A 24,924-nucleotide genomic window follows, 5' to 3' on the forward strand; every position below is an offset into this window, starting at 1 on the left:
ATAAAACAGAGCAACTATTTATGTATAATATAATTTTTAAAATTTTAACGGTATTTACTACTTTGCAGCTTGAAGTCTGCGTGACATGAAGTAAACCACAAGGTGAAGTTCAAAATAAACGAGGCTGGCGCCATAAAAATGTTTTTGATGGTGCCACCTTTTTAACGACTTAATGCGATGAAAGTTACATCCTTAGCTGACCTCCAGTGAAAGCTTGGTGATATTCGGTTCAGTGGAGGCGAAGTTATTGCGTCTAAAGTGTCAGTATGTTTGTGTCATCGATACAAAAACGAGTTTCAAACAAAGAGCTAATATCAAAAATTGTTTTAAAATCGGTAAAAGGATTACCGAAACATTTGAATTGACAAAAAAAATCAAAATTGAACTGAAATCATCGTCGAAATTCATAACATAGGAGTTGAATATGGGTGTTTCCAACATCCAAGCTGAAACTAAAAGTCAAAGTGCCGAATGGAAGGCCCCAGAAGATCCACCACCCAAAAAATCGGGAATAGTCCACAAGGAGCTCGGACCAACGGGCCAAACCGTCAATGCAATTTTATATATTGGCGTTTTGCAGCGTTTGTTGCATCGCATTCGGCGAAGAAGGAAGCTGGAGCTTGTTGCATTATCATCACCATCTCATTGATGCACCCTTGTGTTTGATTTTTTGGCTAGAAATCGCATTTTAACCATCAATCACTCACCGTATCCGCCTGATATGGCTCCCTGTGACTTCTACCTATTCGGAAAACTGCATTTGGTCATGAAAGGAAAACGTTTTGCGTCCGAAGAGGCCATCAAAAAAGTTTGTACCGACATCCTGAAGGACATTCCGGTCAATGACCTGAAACACTGTTTCGAAAAACTTTTAGATCGCACAAATCAGCTTATCGATGCCAGAGGGGACTATTTTGAATAAATAAACTCGAAGCTACCAGAAAAGGCTCCTATCGTTTCTATTCTATTCTTCAAGTATCGCCTTTTTAAGATCAGATGTGTTATCGATGTCATATTTTCTTATATTTGTCTTCAAAACCCATAACAAAATTTTCGATGATGTTCAAAACCAATTCAACAATGTGGGGGCATTTAATTATATTAACCAGTGCTTCTTTAATTGTTCATTGTTTTCTTCTGCCAACTCCATAACTTTACCACCACCGTGTTTTATAGTAGCTCGCAATTTTTGTGGGCTCGATGCTCCGTATTGGCCTCGCGCCATATAAAATGTCTGACATCTGGTACTAATAAGTCTTCCAAAATGCTGGTGTCTTATTTAGATGATCACGAGCAAACTGCAATCTTTCACTTCTATTCTTTGCACTTACGAAAGGTTTAGTGCGGAATATTCCACAATTTAAATTTGTATTACCCCAAAAGATGTACTTGAGGACAATAGAAATTTCCTACACCTTCGCCGTGTCGAATTCCTCAGCAATTTGAAATGAAAGTAGAAAGACTTGAAACCAGTTATGGTAACAAATTCACAAGAAGTGCGCCAATAAATTTCATAGCGGGAAAGTGATTAGAATCTGAGCAGTTTTTGTGTTGCAAATGTATTTTATTAGATGGACGCATGGGCTAATATTAATTTTTACGACTTGGTTAGAAAGGAACCATGGGGAAACAAACTTCCACCTAAACCAATTTCTTTCAGAGCACGTAGTATTTCGAAAATACCTCCATAGATTCGGCCAAGACAGTTCCCCAAACTGCCCAATCTGCACAGATAGGGAAGAAGACGCTGATCACGTCTTGTTTCAATGCTCACGCTATGCGCCCGAAACTTGTGGTATATTAAACGGAGAAAATATTATGGATTTTATGCTACATAAAATCGAGTGATAACTGGAAGCGAATCTGCGCGCATCCAAAATATATCCACAATGATCTAAGACGCACGGAGGTTCGTAATACGTACGTAATAACTAGTAGTCCATGAGCTAACCAGTCATGTGAGGTAATACCTTGGTAGTTCCGCGGGGAGAGTGGCAGATTGTGGAGAGGTGTTTAGTATGTAGGTGTGAGCTGTGAGGCTACAAGTCGTGCGTACTGCTATGCCGGTAGAGCAGTACTCATCAGAGTTCCTTCTTCACGGGCGTCATCCCGGGGAAAAAAATATATACAGCTGTTGACAGCTAATTAGAAACGACACTTATTTCAAAATAAATTTTCCATTTTCCTTTTAAACACGTATTTTCAAAACTTTTTGCCAATTTTATTTAAACATATGATAAACTTAAAAACTAGTGGAAAACAATTTAATCGCAATTCTTTATTAAATATATATATGTTTTTTTAAAGCATGTGAAATGCACGATTTGGATAGGGCAACTAATTAGAAACAGTAATGTATTATCAGATCAACATAAAGATTATGTTAATATTTGGTTCCATAACTCTTTTGCTTCAACACTGCCTCACATCGATTGCGCATTGATGTAATGAGATTCTGACAGCGCGCCACAGGTATTGCTTGCCACGCCGTTTTTACTTCGGCAAAAAGGACATCCATATTTGGGATATTTTTGGCACTCACGGCTTTTTTAACGTCACTGGATGATGGCCATTCCAAAACATTGATGGAATTTTCGTCGAAAAACTGTTTCGTCAACTTTGCCGTGTGCTTTGGCTCATTATCCTATTGAAACTTCCATATAACAGGCAAATTTTCCTCAGCTCACGGCAACATTGCATTTTTTAGTATATCGACGTATTTCTCCTTATTTAAAATTCCACCATTCCACCAGAAACATCCCCACACCATGATTGATCCTCCACAATGCTTCACTACCCGTGAAACGTAGCGAGGATTGAATTCTTGGTTGATTGGCCGTCGAACATACCTTTTACCATCTGGGCCTATGCGATTTATCTTGGTTTCATCGCTCCAAACGATATATTCCCATTGATTTGGAGTCCATGACCAATGGGATCTCGCAAAGACTACTCGCCGTCTCCTTTGTATCTTGGTTAGAAGGGGCTTCTTGCGTGCTGCTCTGCCATGCAGTCCAAATTCGACCAGACGTCGAGCAATTGTCCTCTTGGATATTTCGAAATTATATTGATCCTGAATTTCCCGTTGGATGTCAGTGGAAGTCTTTTTTGGGTCTCTTTTGGAGATGATTGCTATCTTGCGGTCAATTTCTGCTGAAGTTTTCCGGGGCCTTTTCTTACGTGGAACATTGTCAACAGTCTTAAAAAGTTGGATATGTTTTAAGGCGTTAAAAACCATTTTTTTTGAGCATTTGACTTGCTTAGAAATTTCACTGTACGACTTTCCAGCCTTACGAAGGTCAAAAATGGAGCTCCGCAGGGCAGGTGTACAGCTGCTGCTTTTTCCCATTACACATCTTGAAGACGAATATTTTAGTTGCTTTTAAACAACCAATTTAAAATATATACATACCAAAAAGTCGATTATATACTATTAAAATAACACAACTTGCCGAATATGCTTCCATTGAACAACTGTTTCTAATTACTCGTTCAGTTTATTTACCTTGAACTAAGTAACCCATGCACTGCGTTGCATAATATTAACGGTACTTCAATTTCACAACTACAAAACTAGGCGCATTGGGTAGTAAATAGAGTAACAAAAGCAATGCAAATGATTTTAAGAGAAAAAATAACGGTAAATTTAAACAGTTTAATATTATGCTCATCAAGCGCTTATCAAAAGGGAGCGTTTCTAATTAGCTGACAACAGCTGTATATATAGTTATTTATTTATGTATAGGGTGTTTTTTAAGAGCTTGAGAACTTAAAATGATAATATAAAATAAAATTTTGTTGGAATGGAATTTTTTTTATTACAATTTGTTAGATTTTTTTGAAAATGATGTCCGGCATATGTCCGCCGTGGCTGGGACTTACATGGCCCATTCGATTAGTGCATATTTTAACTACTTTTTCCAATAAATCTGGTCGTATGGCGTCAATGGTGGCTTGAAGATTGTAATCAATCGATTGTCAAGCGCGCTATATAGCAAGTTGCGCCGTCTTGTTGGAACCAAATGTCGTCGTTATTTGGCTGATTAATTTTTGGAAACAAAAATTCAGTCAGCAAGGCTCGATAGCGCTCGCCATTCACCGTAATGACAGCCGCTTCCTCATTTCGATGATGCCGTCAGTGCTCTATGAGCTTTTAGAACAGATATAATTTTTTTTTCCATTTCCACAATTTGGAAGCGTTGTTCTGGCGCGTTAAACGATTCATGATGACTTGCCAAACCTTACTGAACAGAAATGTCGACACAGTTTACCATTCTCACCTGTCAAATCATAATTATCGATATCGATAATGTTTATGCAGCTAAAAAACACCCGATATTACACAAGGTGGCGCTAAATTAATCATCCGATTTTGCTTTTGAATAACGTTTTTACTAAATAAAATAAAAATTATTTTGAGTGATTCAAGTTTTTATTTTGACCCTTATGGACCTCGCTTATCTGTTTGGATACTGCGGCTGTCTTTTGTCAAATATGGTTAACCTACTATTCCAAAAATTATAAATCTTCCAAAAGTGTGATTATTTTGCGAGACTTAGAACTTCACTTGCACTAACAGCGATTCAGATTAGGTAAAATTTTCAGTTCCTGCTGAGGGGCTACTGCAGGAATCACCCCTGCAGGCACTTGCTAGATACTGAGATACCCTCCAGGCGAGTCAGGAGATACATATATGTTGTTGTTATAGTAGTAGTGGTGTAGCACATATCTCTTCGACTATAATGACGGGATCTAGGACCAAACACGACTGCAACTACTGGGTCGGACAGTATACAGACAGACATTAAACAACTTTCATCGGGAGTCCACCATCTTACCACCTTCCCAAACTCTCGACCTCCGAATGCCGCCATCGGAGTCTAACCACCACCCATTGCAGGTTGAGGCCCAAGTTACTTTGGCTCAATTACGTTCCGGATATCGCAGTAGGCTAAACTGCTACCTATCCAGAATTGACTTCGACTTACTCAATATATAGGGTTATTCAATAGGTGCGCTTCAACTTTTGTGTTTTATTCAACGCTTCAACCGTTTGTGTTTTATTCAAAAAAGTTCAAAAGTTGAAGCGCTCTTACTGAAAAACGCTATATGTATGTCCGGCATGTGAAGATAGCCTACACGACCTTCTTCTTCTTAATTGGCGCGAGGCCTTCCTCTTCCTCTGTTACCACCAGCTGGTACCGCATCGAATACCTTCAGAGCCAGAGCGTTTGTATCCATTCGGACGACATGACCCAGCCAACGTAGCCGCTGGTTTTTTATTCGCTGCGCTGTGTCTATGGCGTCGTAAATCTCATAAGGCTCATTTTTCCATCGCCTACGATACTCGCCGTTGCTAACGTGCAAAGGTCGTTCCCACTACAGCCGGTTCTACGTTATCCGGCCAAGGACTGTCACTCCAGCAGTATTCCCCATGCATGTATGAGGAATGTTTATGCTGATACAACAACAACAACAATATACAAAGGTTCAAAAAGTAGTTTCAACCAAAATAATTCCTGACGAAGTTTACCTTGAAACTATTTAAAAAACAAAAACAATTGCATTAAATTTATAAATTCTTTTATTTATTACTTTTTAGCAAAGATTCTAATATATTTTTTTATAAAGTTCTCTTTTCTATGCACTAAATATTGAAATGCTTTTATTATGTATGTAGTTAAATTATTTATAAAGTACGAATGCATATTTTTCTTTAAATATACACATCTGTTTTGGTGAAAATTCTTAAGTCTAAATATGCTGCTTGTAATTGCCATGTAAAAATGTATAAATGTATGCAACGAATTCCACATTTGGTCGGTAGTGCAACAATACATTTGTACAAAATGAAGATAGCACAGCTCAGAGCTCGCTGGATGTGTCCGAGAAACAGACTGCGTATGGAAGTGATAACTTAGTTATGTATGGGTGTATGTAGTATGTGGGCATGTATAAGTACAGTGCGCGACATAGTTTTGTACGCATTTATATGTGGGTGTTTGTATCTAAGCAATTAATTAATAGTATAAATAATATGCTATATTATGTATGTAATTAACGATTATGATTAGTGCGATTGCCTTTGTAACACTTAAGTATATTTACAAACGTATTCATAAACATATTCTACCGTTCATAATTCCAAATGCATGTAATTCCAAGTGCACATGTATGTAATGTGAAAACTTCTGCAACGTAACTTGCCACCTTTTTTTACTAATTTTCTAATAATATTATCCCGCAGTGTAGAAGTTAAAATGTGTACAAAAAAAATTATAATTATTTCACAGAAATCAAAACATATCTTCTCTTTCTTGGTAATTCATTCTGAATTGAGTTTACGACGCGCACCATCATTCATATGGGGCGCCTTGGCAATCCTTTGAGGCGGCCAACGGTGAATAACAGCCTTCTAAGAACTTTAAGTGTGGCTCAAGGGGGTCAGCAATTAGTTTCGATCTCAGATCGTTTCGCAGATCATTCCCAATTTGATCTTTGATGTTTTTACTTGTGCTTTGACTTGTCGCCACTATCACAGTTGCTTTTCGAGATCGTTGCTGAATCTTCATCAGAAGATTCTGGCGAATCCTATATGCGTTTGCTCTTTGGGTGTATGAATTTGCAGGATTTGCCTAAACGACAATGGCCACGCATGAATGCCTTGCACACACCGTTGTTCGAGCCGCCGCCGCCGCCGCCGCCACCACGGTTTTGTCCGCCACCGCCACCACCTGAACGCCAATTGCCACCACCACTGTTATCCTGGAAATTGGAGCCTGTCCGCCAATTACCGCCATTATTGTTCCGATTTTGGTTGTTATTGTTGTGGTGATTATTATTCATATTGTTACGCTCGAACGCATTCGCTGCCGCCATATTCGCCATGATACGAGGCGCCATCATACCCATTGGTCCGAAATTGGGTGCATTGTTGAAGGGACCTTGCGGTCCGCCATATTGACCGCCATGCATTTGCCATTGTGCATTTCCCGCCGGTGGGCCGAATGGTCCTAATAAATTCTGTTGTGGCACCGCGGGCCCCGCCATGGGACCCATGGGCCCCCCCAAAGGTCCATTGAAATTGCCACCGCCTTGCTGCCAGCCCGGATGTGGGCCACCCCCTACTGCCGCCGCTGCTGCCACTGCTGCTACTGCTGGCACCGGTCTGGTGATCTGCATTTGCGCCGCAAGCATATTATTCGCAGACGTAGCACCGTATTGGGGCATAAAGCTTGGGAATGCGTTTACGTTGTTTGGTGGCAACGTATTCACCGGCACATTTGTCAGTTTGCCAGCACTGGCAACCGTATTTTCGGGATACTTGGGTGAACTCTTCGGTTCGGGCCAGGGCATATTCGTATAATCGCTAACCGCATCCGGATTGCCGGTGATATCTTCCAAAGGTATGACTGGCACATCGTACGCGAAATGCGGCTCCAACTCGGCCTCCGCCGGCGAATCGGGTATCATGCTGTGCGAAAAGTATAGCGCGCGTAAGGTGGTCTGCTCACGTTCGGTTTGTACCTTACGTTGCTTCGATTGATTACCATTGGGATGTGGCGGTACGCCATCGACTTCGACCAGTGGTCGCCAATCGGTTTGTGGCCGCATATTGTCCTCGTGTGTAAAGCCGCGTCGCGCGATATTGATGGCGTCACGTTCACTGTAGCGTTCCAGATTCTTCATGTCCATAAACGATTGCGTTTTAGTAACATTCACGCGCTCCGTTTCATCCAGCTCGAAGTAACGTATTTGTTCGAGATGTTCTTGGGGGCGCCAAGTCAACTTCTTTTTGGGGCCCTTTCGTCGATGCAGCATAAGCACACCTGGTGGTCCATTCGGACCACAACCAGGACCAGGCATCTTGCGCGTTTCTTCCTCTTCGACTTCTTTATTTGCGGGTTCTTTCGTGGCGGCTTCTTCTTCCGCATCACTGCCAGTGATATCGACTGAGCCGCCGTTGGCGGCGCTAGAAGTGGCACCACTCTCATCTGCAGCTTTTTGTTCACGTAACACCTTTTGCTCAATGTCTTCCTTAACCTTTTTCAATGGTATATCGTCATCGTCTTCTGTGCTATTACCCTTATCGCCTGCATCCAAATCTTCCGACTTTTCACTTTCTTGGGCGTCATTTTCCTTATCGGACTTTTCATCTGCCTTCGGTTCATCCAATGTGTCTTGATAGAATTTTAAGGGTGCCACCTTTGGTGCGTCGGGACTTGTGGGTGGCGAGTGTCCTTCTTTGGTTTGTCCGGGGCCAGGCGTGGTAGGACGCTTGCGCTTTGTGACCTTTTTCGGGCCAGTCGCTGCTGAGAGCGCATCAGAGAAGAGATTTGTTTCGACCAGGGTTTGAACTGAAAGGAGAGAAAGAAAAAGAGAGAAAATTTAGAGAGATGCAAAAGAAAATAATTTGGATTATGTATGTGTGTGGGGGTATGTGTGTATGTATATATATTTGTAAAGAGTTTGAGTTGCTAGTTTCTGCTTGAAAGAACGCGTTAAAGTTTGTTTTTGCTTGCGGGTACCTGCGAGATAAAAGTTAATGTGCGCAATAATGCTAAATTATAAAAAGTTGTAAGAAACTATATTTTATTTATTTATTTAATATACGGAAAATAACAATAAATTATTATTTTTTAAATAAAAGGGTTACTAACAGCCAGGGTTTACGGCTCATGAAAACATAATAAACAGCATACAGTTATGAATTTTGATCTTAAATATAACCGCAAGAACTAATATTTTCTAAAAAGCAGCATGTTCGCGAACTATTGCTAATATCAGGATTAGTGAAGGAGGTAATTTCGAATCAAAATATGATTTTAATACGCGCAGTTATAAGGGTTTTTTTTTATTTCAATATAATTTAGAAAATAAATTATCTCAAATGAAAATACAGAAAAATTGCGAAAGCTGGTAAATTTTGGAAATAGAAACAGCAGTCTGCTATGCACTAATGCGTTATGGAATACACTCAAAATTCAAGTGGAAACAGCTTCTTTATGGAGGAACCAAAAAGAGGTTACCAGCCACCACTCTACTATAGTCTTTATCTACCAAAAAACAGAAGCTTTGATTGTGAAAAATGTATCGCCTCTAGATTTAAGCATAAATACAGGATTGGAAACGCACATAAATTTAAATTCTTCGAAGAAAAGTGTGAGTCTTAAAGAAAACCAAAGCTCAACATAGATACCCTGTAGGAAATTCAAGTCATTGTTTCAAAATTGGTTCTTACTCAAACAACGACTATTTCACTTGCTCTTATTTGACTACTGCATGGTTCCTAGTTGGAACATGGGGCCTCAAAGTAGCATGACAATGACGAAATTGTCAGAGAGTTCTCCGCTAACTAATTAATTTTAAGTTGATTGACTAAAAGAATGCTGTTGCTACTGTCGATTTGGGTATATCTCTCCAGTTAACCAAAATCTAACTACTTTGAGGTTAGTTTGTAATGAATCCAGTGGATATTCAGTATTTAACAACTACAACTGTCTTGCCCTTAAAGAAAGTCGTGACGCTAATTAACGAAGCCAAAAAAGAAATAAAATATAAAAAAAAAGATAGTGAAGAAAAAACACCTATCGTGTGCTAGCTCAAAATATACAAAAGGAATGACTTGTTAAGAAAATAAAAATTCTTTAAACAATTCATAAATTTCTACGCATAAACTGCAAAGGACATCGGACATCAAACAACCGAAGGACTACCGACGCCAGCGCTGCGAGACGTATTGTATTTGTAGAATATTGTATTTATTGTACAAATAAATTAAAAATAAAGAAAATAAATATAATTTCGTTCATTTAATAAGCAACGTTACGTGTTCCTCATGTTTTTGTATGCCAATAAGCACTGCATAACTTTAAACCTCATCAACGAGTATAAGTTACAGAAGCGACTCGAATGTATTTCTAGCCAAGTACTACCACTTCAACAGGAATCCCTCACAAACTTTATTGGTTTTGATACTAAAAACATTTTGGGTAAAGAAAAATGCAATATAAGCCACATTCAACAGAGAAAATGTCGCTATGTGTGGAAAATATGGAAACTAATATTGAGACGTGTTCTCGAAGATCTAAGTGAGATTTTTACAGATCAGCCAGCAATACCTAACCTTACCTAGCACGCGTCTTCTGAACTCCGATTCCAGTTTGCGTTTTTGCTTTCTTTTTCAATTATGCGTATGATTGTATGGACTAAATCGACTTTCTTCGTACATTGCGCTACTCAATGTTGAAGTAAAAATAATGGGCGGCAGTCACGCAAATAAAAATGAAATTCTGATATTTAAATAAATTAAGCCGAGTTAGTTACAAGCCCTAAATGATAAAGGAGGAGGAACTTAACTAATAATAGTGTTTGTTTTGTTGTAACAAATAAGAAATAATAAAAAAAAATAAAAAATTAAAATGAGTACATAAGTATAAAAAACGATCAAACCGAATTAAAATAAAATTTTCGTAGACCTAAATTTTTTTTTGTCTTAACATATTAGTCGGAAATATATGCGTAAGAGCTGCTATGAAAATAAACAGCATTACGACCGTTCAGACTGCAGGATCACTGATCTGCAAACCTTATTTTTTTGCTATTACAAAAATATATAACGCAACCGAGTCGTAATAGTTACAAACTTCCAGAACAATTACAAGAAATATCCATGCAGTCTGTTACCGTAGAAACAATCTGGGAACTATTATAGAAGCAATGTTTTTGCGGACTTGAAAGAGTAGCATAGAAATGTAAATTGAACATTTTATAACTAATATTCACATCATATTATTTTAAAAGGAACTACAGAGAGTGATCTGCAACGATCACAATTACCCTAAACTCAAAAACGAAAATTGGAATAAAAGACTCCAGCATAAGACCGTTTAGCTGTTACAAGAGCAATATAGAATTGGCGATTATTGCTAGCCTATACCATTGGGCCCATTGCTTCAATAGGGGCTAAAGGAAACAAAATTTAAAATAATGATATAAAAATGAGTAGAGAAGTTAGCAGTAGTATTGAATTGAATTTCGCATAACAAGAGTTTCAGTGGTATAAGTTGCCTAGTGCTTCTTAGTAGATATTCAACTAAATTGCATATGCCTCAAAAGTCTAAAAGTACATACGTATTAAATTAAAACACACTGTAGATCATCGAAGCCTGGCAGCAGTTACGTTTCTTTGGCATTCTTATATTGCAGAAGGCTTAACAATAGACTTCACATGCTCATGAGTTGGAGTTTAACGAAGTGTGATCAAAATGACTTCATTGCCGGATCAAGAAAAATAAATAAAAACAATACGACGAAATGTAAACGTTAAACTTGAGTATAACAGAAATTAATGGGTGTCAACTACTCGTACAACGACTTATACAAGGATCCAAACGCAATGTTAAATTTAACGTTTAACGAAAAGGGGCAATCGTTTCTGTTGATTCTATTGAAACGATTCAGTTTAATATCGGTTCGACAATTATCAAAATACTTATCTTTTCGTTTTGAAACAGAATCTAATCGTTCACATTAAAATGTTGATGAAGACACATGCGTAACTAGGTTACTATTGCCGTAAATAAATTAGAAAACGACAAAGGAACAACTTAGCCTTTCAAGAGCGGATATCTCGAAGGTCGTGGCCTGTATGACCAGTCATGGGCTATTTGGCAGGTATTCTTTGAGACTACCACAATATTGTAAAAGTTAAAGGGACGAGGAAGAGGGAGAAACAGTTGAGTACTTGTCTTACGGAACTGTCCTGCGCTTTATAAGAGCCACAAAAAATTGGTTCCACGAAGAAAAATAAATGAAGTTCCCGTATCGCACAGTGGTATCACAACGGATCTGTAAGATCCAAGTGAGTTGGTCGTACAGGCCGACTACCACCATAACCTAACCTAGTACACTAGCTTCGCGCAGCCCTTACTAGCGATCGGCTTGTTTATGAATACATACTAAGCCAGGCACGCCGTCGTCCACAAGCGATGTACACATTCGTGTGTTTAAATACGAAGTCATAGTGCTTCGTGTACATGTTGCCAGCCAAATCAAAGGTTTTTCATTCATTTACTTCGTCTCAACGTTAACGATTATATTTAATTTTATTAGTTCTACTTTAAGCGCAGCTTTCATTTTTAGTCGTTGATGAAACGAAATCGATTCATTATGTTTGCTAAGCATGCTGAGACTTGCGTTTTCTTGTTTAAAATGGTGCGGTTGGGATTCAAGATGGAGTTTTTTTTTAATTTTTATATGAAACCTGACCCCTGTGCCAGTTATAAAGCATTCACGAGGTAGTAGCGATTTCTTCCTCTGGATCAGTTTAGGGCCATTCAATCATTAACTATATATAAATAAATACTTATATATATTTGGCGCGTACACCCTTTCTTGGGTGTTTAACGGAGCTCCTCCTATTTGTGGTGTGTGTGCGCCTTAATGTTGTTCCACAATTTAATTTTGAAGGGAGCACGGGTCTTGGAAAACATGGTGGTGATCAAAACAGAAGAATTGGAGTTTAAAAAAAAAATCGCTCATAATCGTTTACGAGCGGAGTAATTAATCAAAAAACTAACCAGTTTGTATTCATGCCTTGAAAAATATAGCGGAGCGTTTCCGAAATTAGAGGTTCTTCATCATCTGCTCAAGTTAGTTACTACGTTATGCTTGATCTAGAACACCTTGAATTTGCCCTCGCTAATGAATTATTATTACAACCGAATTACGATGGCTTAGGCCTAGGCAAATCGAAATACATGTGTAGGAGTTACGAATCATTTACTATTGATTGCCATTTCATTTAAGTACTGCAGTAGAAATCTAATTACAAGAAAATGACCGTCATTCGTTTATCGCTATATATACGACCACAACCGAAGTGCCCTTCGGTTCTGAGCAACATTGAAACTTTTGGTATTTGAATGGAATGGCACAGAGAAATTCTGGAACGTTTTCCCCACACACACACCCCCTACAGTAGATCGCTTAATATTGTATTTATATTAGAAGAATTAAAGAGTAGGCAGGCCTTTAAGCCTAACAAAACATATTAAGATCAGTTGAATATTGGAATGCATTTTGATGTTTCGTTTCTATTTAAATTCATTGCATATGAAGCCTCTCAAGAGAATTAGGGCGTAACGCAAATGGAGAATGAGATTGTAATGAAAGGTTGGTGTGTTGTATTCAACGGAATGCCTTGATTGGACTTGAAAATTCATGAAGAAAATTAGACTGATATAGCGTTACCCTGCTTTAGCTTTTTTTTCTTTTCTGCCAGCAAAATATATATATATATATATATGTACCAGTTTGAATTAGCCAACGTATGTGAGATGTGCCAGCCCATCTGTCCTGTACCATTTACACACATTGTCAAATTTATCTGTTCATGTGCCATTTTCATTTCTTAGACTGCTTCCAAACTTCGAGGATCAGTAGCTCAAATCATTGTTTTTTATTTTGTTGAAAAGAATTGTTTATTTTTTACCAACTCTTTGTCTTATGTTAGGTTTATGATGCTAATTTTCATTATTTTTTTGTTATGTTTGTATTCTTAATAACTAAAAAAATTTTCACGTGTCATTACATTACAATGCAATGACATCAATAAACCACAAAAAAGTTAATGTGAATATTAAAGTTAAGAAATATAAAGTTCATACTTAACATCCCGTTTCCATAAACCACATCTTTAGTTAAAACGTTGTTTTGATTTGCGCGTCGTTCAAAAAAAAATTTAACAAAAATTAATGCTTTTAAGGAAACGATTTTTTGTACAGCGTTTACATCTTTCAAACTACTCATCAAGCAGCTGGATCACTACTCCAATTCTAGTATCTTTGTACTGTATTTAGTCGTCATCTCACAACTGTTGGTAATCTGTGTTACTCCAATTCTGGTTTTTAATATAATACGACCAAATCGCTCTTAGCTGTCCCGCGAAGCAAGTTGATTGATGTATGAAAAGGCTTCCGTGTTCCTCTTCCAATCAGAAGTCCGCGTTAAACAGGGTTTTCGAATACGAACTTTCAGCTAATACGCTTATCTACTGAATGGAAGGTTTTCCACCCATTTTTGTTATTGAAAATTTACTCACTCGGTCGTATTACGTGTTTTTAAAGGCATACACAAATACCAAATTACGAAAAAAATTTATTTTAAATCAAATTATCTCTACTGATTGGAAGTGGAGATGATAAACCAATGCTACCAAAATTTAATTCGTAATCTCAAATACTGTGTATGCATGTTAGTTCTTTCCGGTAACTTATCGACGATAAGTAGAATCACTTTGATATAGCACACTTTTTCTTAATGATCGCTTCAATGCTTTGTAATTGAAGATCCAATCCAACTTTCGCATTGTTAAGTTCAATAATCCGTTTTGTTTTTATATTAAAACACAAGCTCAAGTGAACGAAATATATAACGCGTTATGCAAAGTACTCAATGACTCAACAAATTCTGTTCCATTGTTCCCCAAAATCCAATGACAAAGCATGGTGTTGGCAACACTAAAAAGTCGACAGTCTAAATTTTTGATTAAATATCACAAAAAAACACTTCAAAAAAAAAAAAGTATACATAAATAAAAACCTCAAGCAAAAACTAGCATCATCCAAACTCCTGAAATGAGATAACGCAGATTGCCATTAGTAAATGTCGTAAAGCATAATACTTACTCTTCTTTGGAGCGATCAGTTTGATGGCTCCTGGTTTCTCATTGGCCACAGTCAGATTGTTAATATCGATTTTAGATTTCTTCTGTGTTGGAGAATCACTGCTACTAGGAGGTGGTGATGGCCGCTTTAGCGATGAAGGTAAACTGGTTGGAATGACGGTACCAGGTGCTGATGTGGTTGAAGCTGGTTTCTTTAAGCCCTTACGTGATGGAGGTGGTGGCGCTTCTTCGGTCAAGCCATGTGAACGAAACTGTGATTTATATGTTTTAACAGTTTTCGCTTTTTCTGAATCGCGACGAATTTCAATGGACATTGAAGCCTTTTTTGAAGGAATCGTAATTGAAGTGGGTTTCACAGCATCAGATTCGGATTCGTCCTTTGGTTTCTTTGGTATACGACCTAGTTTATCCATAGATGGTGTGGACGGCTTGACTGCAATGTCTTTGTCTTTCTCAGCCTGTGTTTCTTTTTCACGCTCCTTATCCTTTTTGTGCGACGAAGATGAAAGCGAAGACGAGGATGTATTAGCAGACTTTTCCTTGTCTTTGTCCCGGTGTCGGTCTTTTGAACTTGTTGACGACGAAGACTTGGATGATGATGATGACCGATGTTTGCTAGAACTGCTGCTGCTGCTACTACCCTCTTTACGATCCTTATCTTTGCTAGAACTGGAACGATCCTTGTCACTACGGTGCTTATCACTCGAACTACGGTGTGAAGATGATGACGATGAAGATTTGGATTTACTCGAAGAGCTTTTCGATTTGTGACTTGAAGACTTGTGGCTGGAAGAAGACGAGGATGATTTCCTATCTTTCAGCCTCTCTTTGTCAGTTTTTACATCTCTATCTTTATTTTTACTTTCTTTAGATTCTATAGAAAGTTTTTGTTCTTTATTAGTTGGTTTTTCGCTTTCATTATCAATTGACTTTTTACGATCTAAAGGTTTTTCCGCCGATTGCATCTTATCTGCATCTTGTGTTGTCTGCGCTTCATCGTCGGCACTGCTTTCACTTTCTTTGTCCGCTTTATCGAGTGACGTCCTAGTATCTTCTTCCTCTTCTACAACAGGAGCTGCAGTGTGTGAATCAACTTCTTCCTCTGCTTCTTGATCATCCATTTCAGTATCTGCTTCAACTTCACCACCAGCATCGGTAACCACTCCGGCTTCACCATCCGCGTTTTCATCTGCACCTTCTTCATTATTTGTTTCATTTTGTTCTTCCTCTACAACAGCAGTTACTTGCGCGGTCTTTGGCACTTTTGCCAAAACCTGTTGACCATCCTTGTAAACAAGTTTAAATACCAACCCTGTCTCGCTTGCTTTCTTTTGCGCTGATGTTGGTGCATAGGTAGAAGGTTCAGGTGGCATGTCCGCAACATCTGCTAGAGGGTCTTCCTCTACTGCATTTGACGACGCCCGCCGGACGACAACTGGCGACCTTATTTTAATTGAGTCCGCGGAAGGTGGTATCATTTTGGGTTCTTGCCGCACGATGGGTGTTGCTTGAACTACAGTAGTTGCCGATACGTTACTAACTGCCTGCTGTTGAATATTTTCAACTTGAGAGACTGATGTATTTTCAGTTACCACCTTCAGCCACTGTTCTACTAAGCGTTTAGCAAGTATACGCACTCCTGAAAAAAGTGTAAATAATATATAAAAATAACTTCGTATGCGAGATTAAAAGTTATGTGCAAAAAATTGTGATGATCGTGAACTGTTTCAATTTTTATTTTTTACAAGTTTCTAGCACCTTCAAGTATGTGTATATACGCAATGTTATATGTTAAGAAAATGTGTCAAACAGAATGTGAAAACTTCGCAAAATTTCAAATTCTTCCGAAACGTAATTGAATTGTTTGCCTATAGTTTAAATATTTGCAGAGTTGTCAAAATATGACAACTTTTGTACGTAAGCAGAAACCGTTTTGACAATGCACAGAGCATACAAAGAAAATACACAAACAAAAACAAGGAGCATTCACAGGTTGCCACAAACAATAAATAGTACCACTACCATCTCATCGATTTGGCACAAGCTTTTTACACTTATTTATAATAGCGGTTGAGCAACCTTTAATGAGTAGTTTTCTCTATATATGGGAAATTCTGATTTCGACAATTCGCAGTTAATATTCAATTTCGTTTTAATGACATTTATAAATGGTATGAAAACTTACCTTCATTGCCGCCGTCTCTGCAAAGACCTTTCACCAACTTAGGTGCAGAATTTATTTTCAATCGATCCACATCAACGGGACAAAGCAAAAGTAGTTCTAGTATTTCCTGCACCAATGGCCAATTCATAGCACGTATAGCGTCGTTTAACCAGTTATAAACCAACGACCAGCCGCCGACACCCATAAATTCACCAAGTAATTCAGTTTTCGTTACTTTTAAAATTTGTACATAAATGCATTTTGATACAAGTTTTTTTGAGTATCTGTTCATCAATCTGTAATCAAAAGAAATTTAAGTGTTGTTTAAAAAATATTTCAACTAAATTCATAGCAAATGCAACTCTGCTATTTTATATTACAAGATTACTCGAACGCATTAGGTATAGTAATAAACTACAAGCTTTGTGTTTTCTAATTCTTATTTTTTATGGATAACTCACCCTGCGATTCTCTTCACTTCACCAATACTTAGAATCCCTCCATTGTCATCCAACAGCACCTTAAGGCACTTTAGGAGCTGTAGAGGTACTATGCGTGGCTGAAATTATAACCGAATATAAAAATTAGAAATTTCATAAAGTTAAATTTCAGTAAAACACGTCATTATTTCAGTAGCTTCTTTATTAAATCAATTCTTTACATCAGAAAAATATTTGACCAACTCACCATATTCGTGTCTCAATTACTGCAAGCAAATCTTAACAAAAGCCAATTAAGACGATACGTCACCCACTGGTTGTCTTGCTTCAATTTTCTGAACTTAAATTCCTCTGCATCAATCAATTCAGATTACATAACTTTAGTGCGTTTTAATAGTTTCAATATATTTTTTGTCTAGAAAACAAAAGAAACTATAGTTAATAAAATGCACACAAACTCAGTGCGTATCTTGTAGCATAAACCAAAACGAGTACAAAGAAAATCTAACCCTCTACCCTAAATATGTATGTTTCTCTATTTATTCCCTTACAACCTTTGTGGCATCAAATAAAAGATTACCTAAATTAATTTATTTGCAATAATTCAGCATTACTATTATTGTTATACAAATAAGACAATTTTCAATAATTTGATTCCCACGAAGACAAAATTTCCAATACTATGCAATTTCCACGCCTTTGTAAAACTACTGCGAAAATAGTGTACAGAAATTTTCCATGATGGCGATTCTCCGTTCGTAATAGATTATCAATGGCGACAATTGAAACCGCAGCCAATTTCAAGTGAAATATGAAGCTGTGTTGCCACTATTTTTTTTTTTCTTTGTGTTTTTCTACATTAGGACCGGCATTTTTTGATGAATCCAGTAAGTTTGAATTACTCTTTCAGTAAAATACTTAAGCCCGCAACGTCCCGGGTATTCAAAGAATATCAGTTCAACTCCACCAGACCTGTATAAGCATTAAAAGTTAAATAAATCACTTGCCCATACTTTATCCACTACGTGCGCCACCCAAATAGGTTCATGTCCAGAATAAAGAAATCTATTACAAAAAATTTAGCCACGTTGCCGGAAGAATTTGACGCCATTTTCTTTTGCAGATACGTACATACATCTACCGTCCAATAAAAATTATTTAAGCTCAAACGCCAACTCCAGCGAAAAACGACACACAATTTCTTTGTAGTTCTTCCCACATCCTCATGACGCTCAATTCTGTGGAAATTGTAGATTTTCTTTGTACTCAGCACAAAAACGTCCCAGAACACTTTTTCTTATTTATGCATATTAAAATATTTCGCCGTGAAAATAACTTCATACAACTTAAATAAAGTTCCAAATACTAAACACGATATATCTCTGCATATACAGACTACTTATAAACTAACAATAAAAGATTTGTTTTTCTTTGTTACTTTGTTTTCATTTCTTTCTTTACAAAGTACAGTCTGTTCAAATCAAGTAGGTATATTTTCAGCAGAGTAAAAATGGAAATTATGAAAAAAACACCCAGCGCTGAAAAATTTACGTCCAACTCACCCGCAAACACGCTTTTATCTGATAAATTTTCTTGCTATTGAACGAGCCGTTCAAGCAAGCACATGGTTGCATGGCATTGGTATGTTCAATATCTGCAACCCTAAGAACTGTTTTCAAGTGCTCAGATGAAAAAAAGAACACAACTGCGAGGTATCGAATCGAACACAAAAACTTTTAAACTTTTTTCGAAACCTTTGCTAGAACTAAAAATATTTTTATTTAAAGCTAACTAGAATTAAATTAAATGGAAATATAATTACATTAATATAGAATAAATTAATTTGTTGATGCAGAATAGGGCTGAAGAGTGTTTTCTGGAGACCTCTTGTTGGACTTAAGACAATTTCAAATATTCTGATCGACAGTTTACGTAAGCTCACTAAATAGTCTGCACGTCTAAAAAAATTATATCAACTCGATAGGGTATTTCGATAGGATATTTCTTTTTTACTAAAAATGCTATTTTTTTTGTTTGTTAGGATTTTGCATGGCGTAAGTAATTGAGCATAAATTTATATAATTTTCATCAAATCATAAGCCCTGCTATTATGTAGACTGCCTAATGAATAGAGTAAAGATGTAAGCTTCTATATGTAGGATATCTACGATATACGCGTATAAGCTATACACTTGTAAACTACTAAATTAAGGGTACCCTGTGATGAAGATTCTTGAAAAAAATCTAATTTTTAATATTTCGAGAATATAGACTTTTAAAAATATACTGCTGAAAATTTTGTCAAAGTACGATGTCAACATTGTTCAATGTATTCTGGGCTGCTATATGCTTCTAATAGCCCAGACAGACGGCGGTGTTAATTAAGATTACTGGCGCAGTTAATTCTGATAAAAATTCAGTGTGACAGACGATTGCTACGCGAATTAGTGAATTGTTGATTTCTTTATTGGATAGTTTTGCTAGTAAAAGATGGACTGCAGGCAACAAATACGGACATTAGCTGCTCTGATACTAAAAAATAATTGTTTACTTAAGTTGCAATTTCTCAAGGTAGGCAGGTAAGATGGCAAGAGTACCTCAGGTACACTACAAGTAGTCCTTACGTGCCGTTTTGATACCATAATGTGGACCACTACCTGTGAAAGGATTTAGGGAGGACAGAAAACCGTATACAGCCATCCAGTGCTGTTGATGTAGCGGAGGAGAGAAAAGGGATCTAGGCTGGAGAATTTCATCAACTCATCCCCAAAGGGCACGCTAAGGAATCTCAAACGCCTAGCCGCCAGAGCCGGACATTTGCAATTTCTCAAACTGCTCCGAAATATCAACACAGGCCCCTATTATGAGTTACATTCGATCTTCGATATTCGCTGGTTGTCGAATGGTTGTTGAGTTACTGTGCGCAAGCGTCAACGGCTAGATCAGAACGAAGTTGAAGGAGCAGATGATTTTACTGAAAATCATATGGACATGTTGGTCCCAATAGTCTCTCTTGAAACCGCGCATGATTCTCCATGGACTGAATTAGAGTAGATATTTTTGAAGTGAAAACTTCTTTAGAATCGTTGGGAGTGATTTGAGAAAAAGTGAAACGAAAAAAGCGACACTCTTGGCTACGAATATTACATATAAACGTAGCGACGAACTAAATAACTTTTAGGCCAGCGCCGACAGCATGGCGCGATAGCCGAGCGGCTAGCAATGTGAGCTTCCGATCCAAAATTCTTGGTTCGAATCACAAGAAAAAAAATTTTTTTATACAGTTATTTTATTTTATTTTATGATATGTTTATGAGGAGCTTTTTTTCATGGCAGAAATACACTCGGTGTTTTGCCATTGCCTGCTGAGGGGTGAGCGCTATTAGAAAAATAGTTTTCCTTAATTTTGGTGTTTTCACCGAGATTCGAACTGACGTTCTCTCTGTGAATTCTGAATAGTAGTCACGCACCAACCCATTCGGCTACGGCGTTTGTTTAATTTTACTGATGCAAAAATGAGGAAAAATATATGAATAAAGTTTGCTTACTGTTTACACATTTTCCAAAGGTGACGGAGAACCAAAAAAAAAGTCGATTTTCAAACAAATACGAGTGCATATGTGTAATTGTGTTAGAGTTTCGGTCACGCAGGTTTTGCTGGGGACGCTCATAATAGCAATTGCGTGTGTATTTTTATATTCGTAAATATTTTCATTTTTAAATATTTACCGCAATTATGCCGAAAAATAATACAGAAAAGTGTCGTGAGTATCGGCGGAAAAAAAAAAATCAATAAATAGCATCACGGAATTCATTCACGAAAATTTAATAAAGTATACACCAGAAGTATCGCGGATACTTAGAAAAGATTACAATAAAATTCCAATGATTTTAAGTGGCGATTTTAACGTAAATTTTGCATTGGACACAGCGGTTCCTTTAACACGTTACCTGTCCGCTGAGCCACATATGGTTCAGGAAACGTGCGCCTGATAAGCACTGATACGTTCCTAGCAAACCTACGTTCTAGAGCAAATTATTCGACTGAACGTAACGGAACTGTACAGTTTCTGCACTGGACGTGCTGGTACGATAATAAAGTAAAGAAAAACGCCGGGACATACGAAAAAATATTTTTATTTTACCCAGAAATCACAAATTATTTACGACAGGCTTATCCAAATCAGCAATCTCAGGGTCACGCCCTATGTAAATATCATAATTCCAGGCAAAACCCTCTTCTGTGCACAGTTTATAGATTTTCAAGCCGTATTTATGAGCTTTTGATGGGTTGTATTGACGGAAAGATATCCTGCCTCTAAACGGCATCATCGACTCGTCAATGAGATACATTCAGCAGGTATTAGTAAGCTCTTCCAGTTATTGATAACAAGGTCCAAAAATGGTTTTTATTTTGTATAGACGTTCATTTTGATCCCTCGGAACTTCATTATCAACAAAGTGCCAGCAACGTAATATTGACGAGAACCGATTATACGACATGTTTACGTTGTGAAATATTGGACTTGTCGGTCAATTTTGCATTTTTGTATTGGGACAGGGAACGTGTTAATTGACGTTCTCAATACAACATTCAATTTAAAAATGTGTAACAATCGCACTGAATCGACAACACGATCAAAAACAACAATTGACGCGGTATTTCAAAGATATGTTGACAACATCGAAACCAAAGCATTTGTATCATATTTTAGCTATCATAAGCCACTCGTATCATTTGTTGAAATTGAAAACATTGAGGATGAATAATAATAAAATGAAGAAAATAAAATATGAACTTTATAGCAATATTATAATGAACCTATAATTATCCCGCTCCTAATGCTGCTTTCGTCTTATTCTCTCTCAGTTTGTTTTACGGAAGGTTTCACCTCTATCGCGTCTAACCGTTAGACTGGTATTTTTTTTTTTAATCGCAGTAGTTACGATTTAAGTCTTCTATTGCAGCAATATTTTTTTTTTCTTTTTACAATAACAATCCAACGCGTTTACACATTTTGAAAAATCTCACGTGAGATTGGGGGATGGGGGAGGGGGTTGAATAAAATCTCACGACATCTCACCAGGGGGGGAGGGAAGTACAGAAAATAAAAAAAACACCTAACGTAATTTATAGACGCCCCCTTATTCATGAGATTCTGTTAACTACATGTTAACAACAACATTCATGAGTTCAGAAGGTTTTGTTCAGTATATGTTACCTACATCATTCACAACTTGAATGTCAATTAGAGCAGCACAGCAGTATATGAGAAATTTCTGTTAGTGCGAGCGAATAAAAGCATCACACGTATAGACTGGAAGTAGGTAGTAAGTGCACGGCGTAGAACATAAAATTACTATAAAGCTCACAACTTCACAAGTGAACGATACCCACAATTTAGCAGTATAAATAGCATATAGTTGGTTTGCAGGGGACATACATCTGTACATATTTAAATCACATTTAATTTTGAAATCCGAATATTCGAAAATGAACGGTTAACGGACTAGTCGATAGCGTTCAGCTGTTCGAACGTCGCTTACTGAATAGTTTTTTCGTCTAATATGGTATTCGAGTAATTCGAGTAACCGAAGAGTAAGCCTTTTTACACACCTTTTCCATTTTAAACTGCGCAACGTTGCATTATAGCATCTTTGGTAAAGTTAAATGTAATGCTATATATTTTTAATGGCAACTGTATTCAGAATGTTTTGTTATATGTATGTATTTAATGCTGTTGATGTATTCGGTTAGGTATTTGAAAATTTTAATTAAATGGTCAAAAAAAAAAAAAAAAAAAAAAATGAAGTAGTTAGTTTAGATAGACTTGACTTGAGATTTGCACTTTGATCCCATGATCTTTTGTGCCTTCTATTCATCACAGTAAATCACCCAAACTCAGTTGCCTTATTAAACATAAGATAGAGCTGGGTTAGGTTGATCGTATATGCCTTTCTTCTGTTTGCGATTGGAGATGTTTCAACCTTACCCGCCCTATAGCGCTGTATTCAAGGAGTCTTCGGGGATTAGTCGTAGAAACCATAAGAGTCAGCGGACCATATTGCAAATTTGATTTTACCCCCAAGTAAAGATTTCACCTGAAATAGTCCCAGGTAGAGCTCAGGTCCTATTTGTAGGCCTTAGCAATACTACTCCGCTCTACACCTCCATCGCAGCTGTGTGGTAGGCCCGCATCACCCCCGTAGTTTTAGGACGAGGATTAAATCAATAATATTATACCGATTAATTCGCTCCAACTTCTAGTGACGAAGCACCATACGGTGGCTCAACGTACTTAGCTGGTTTTCCAAAGGAAATTGTGGTCGCACGCCGAATTCGGAACCATAAGCCGAATTTCATGAAGGTAATCGACCGCCTTAGCCTAATGAGTCGGTGATCTCCTTAAAATATCAAATGAAGAAAAAGTTTTTTTCTAATAGCGGCACCGGCAAACCCCCGAGTGCATTTCTGCTATGATAAAGGGGAAGGTATGCCCTTAATAGTGGAAAATAACATCAGACAAATGACCACCACGACCACGCTTACGCTCAGCGCACACAACCGCTATTGCAACGAGAGTACAGAATCGCAACAAGGTTCTCAAGTCGCTCGCCGGCAGCACTTGGGACAAAGACAAAGAAATGTTGCTGTCGACTTTCAAAGCAATAGGCCGACCGGTTCTGAACTATGCCGCGCCTGTCTGGTCGCCTGGAACCAGTGATACGCAGTGGACGAAGCTTCAGACCTGCCAGAATACTGTCATCAGGACCGCGACAGGATGTCTCCTGATGCCCCCTATCCAAGATTTGCATGACGAGGCGCACATGCTCCCGGTTAAGGAGCACAACAAAATGCTCGGCAAGCAGTTTCTGTTTGGGTGTCATCGTAGGCCTCACCCATGCAGACACCTGCTCGAGCCTGAGCCACCTCCCAGGCACATCAGGAGACACTTCCTCAACTACGTGGACGAGATCCAGGACAAAACGGACAGACCACTCCAGGATCAGACAGTATACAGACAGGCAATTAACGACATTCATCGGGAGACCCTTACCACCTTTTTAAGCTCCCGACCCCCGAATGCCGTTATCGGAGTCCAACCACCATCTATCGCAGACAAAGAGCTCCAGCTTCCTCGAGAGTCCCGCGTAATCTTGGCACAATTACGTTCTGGATATTGTAGCAGGTTGAACTCCTACCTATCCAGAATCGACCCCGACATACTAAACATATGTCCAGCATGTGAAGGTACCGCGCACGACACTAACCACCTCTTCACATGCCCCATCAAACCCACTCATCTAACACCTCTCTCCCTCTGGACCCAACCTGTCGAAACTGCCAGTTTCCTGGGCCTACCGTTAGATGAGCTAGACGAAGACGACCGGTAATTACACTACACTGACAGGGCGAAGATACTGCTACAACAACAACAACCACGCTTACAGGACAAAATGCTTTTCATGAAATTTTCCAAAACCGAATTGCAAAGTGGCTGCCCTATGCCCTCCATAGCCTTACGAATTCCACCTTTGAGGTCTTCAATCGACCCTGGGCTGTTGGTGTGTTCGCGTAGACCTTCTCTTTCACGTGGCTCCAAAGAAAAAAGTCTCAAGGTGTTAAATCA

General features: G+C 38.1%; 1 protein-coding gene across 4 annotated transcripts; it reads right to left on the reverse strand.

Annotated features, from left to right (window-relative positions):
* Positions 1-6,185: 6,185 nt before the first annotated feature.
* On the reverse strand, positions 6,186-18,849 carry LOC129246799 (serine/threonine-protein phosphatase 1 regulatory subunit 10). Of its 4 annotated transcripts, none has more exons than XM_054885417.1 (7): positions 18,425-18,849; positions 17,874-18,265; positions 17,541-17,708; positions 17,315-17,412; positions 16,875-17,149; positions 14,691-16,328; positions 6,186-8,357 (listed from the first exon to the last, which is right to left on the reverse strand). In XM_054885417.1, the coding sequence occupies exons 3-7, from the start codon at positions 17,541-17,543 to the stop codon at positions 6,592-6,594; spliced, it is 3,780 nt and encodes a 1,259-aa protein (XP_054741392.1). In that variant the 5' UTR covers positions 17,544-17,708; positions 17,874-18,265; positions 18,425-18,849; the 3' UTR covers positions 6,186-6,591. The 4 variants fall into 4 exon arrangements, with proteins under 4 accessions (XP_054741392.1, XP_054741391.1, XP_054741393.1 ...); XM_054885416.1 differs by having other exon boundaries at positions 17,874-18,358; XM_054885418.1 differs by lacking the exon at positions 17,874-18,265.
* Positions 18,850-24,924: the final 6,075 nt, after the last annotated feature.

The sequence above is a fragment of the Anastrepha obliqua genome, chromosome 5 (assembly GCF_027943255.1).
Source record: "Anastrepha obliqua isolate idAnaObli1 chromosome 5, idAnaObli1_1.0, whole genome shotgun sequence".
Classification (NCBI taxonomy): domain Eukaryota; kingdom Metazoa; phylum Arthropoda; class Insecta; order Diptera; family Tephritidae; genus Anastrepha; species Anastrepha obliqua.

Excerpts from the sequence above, each read along its gene's own strand:
- LOC129246799 (XM_054885418.1), bottom strand. Across the intron at positions 17,150-17,314 it reads GAAGTGAAGAGAATCGCAGG|ATTGATGAACAGATACTCAA; the intron begins GTGAGTTATCCA and ends TTTTGATTACAG. Across the intron at positions 16,329-16,874 it reads CAGAGACGGCGGCAATGAAG|GAGTGCGTATACTTGCTAAA; the intron begins GTAAGTTTTCAT and ends CACTTTTTTCAG.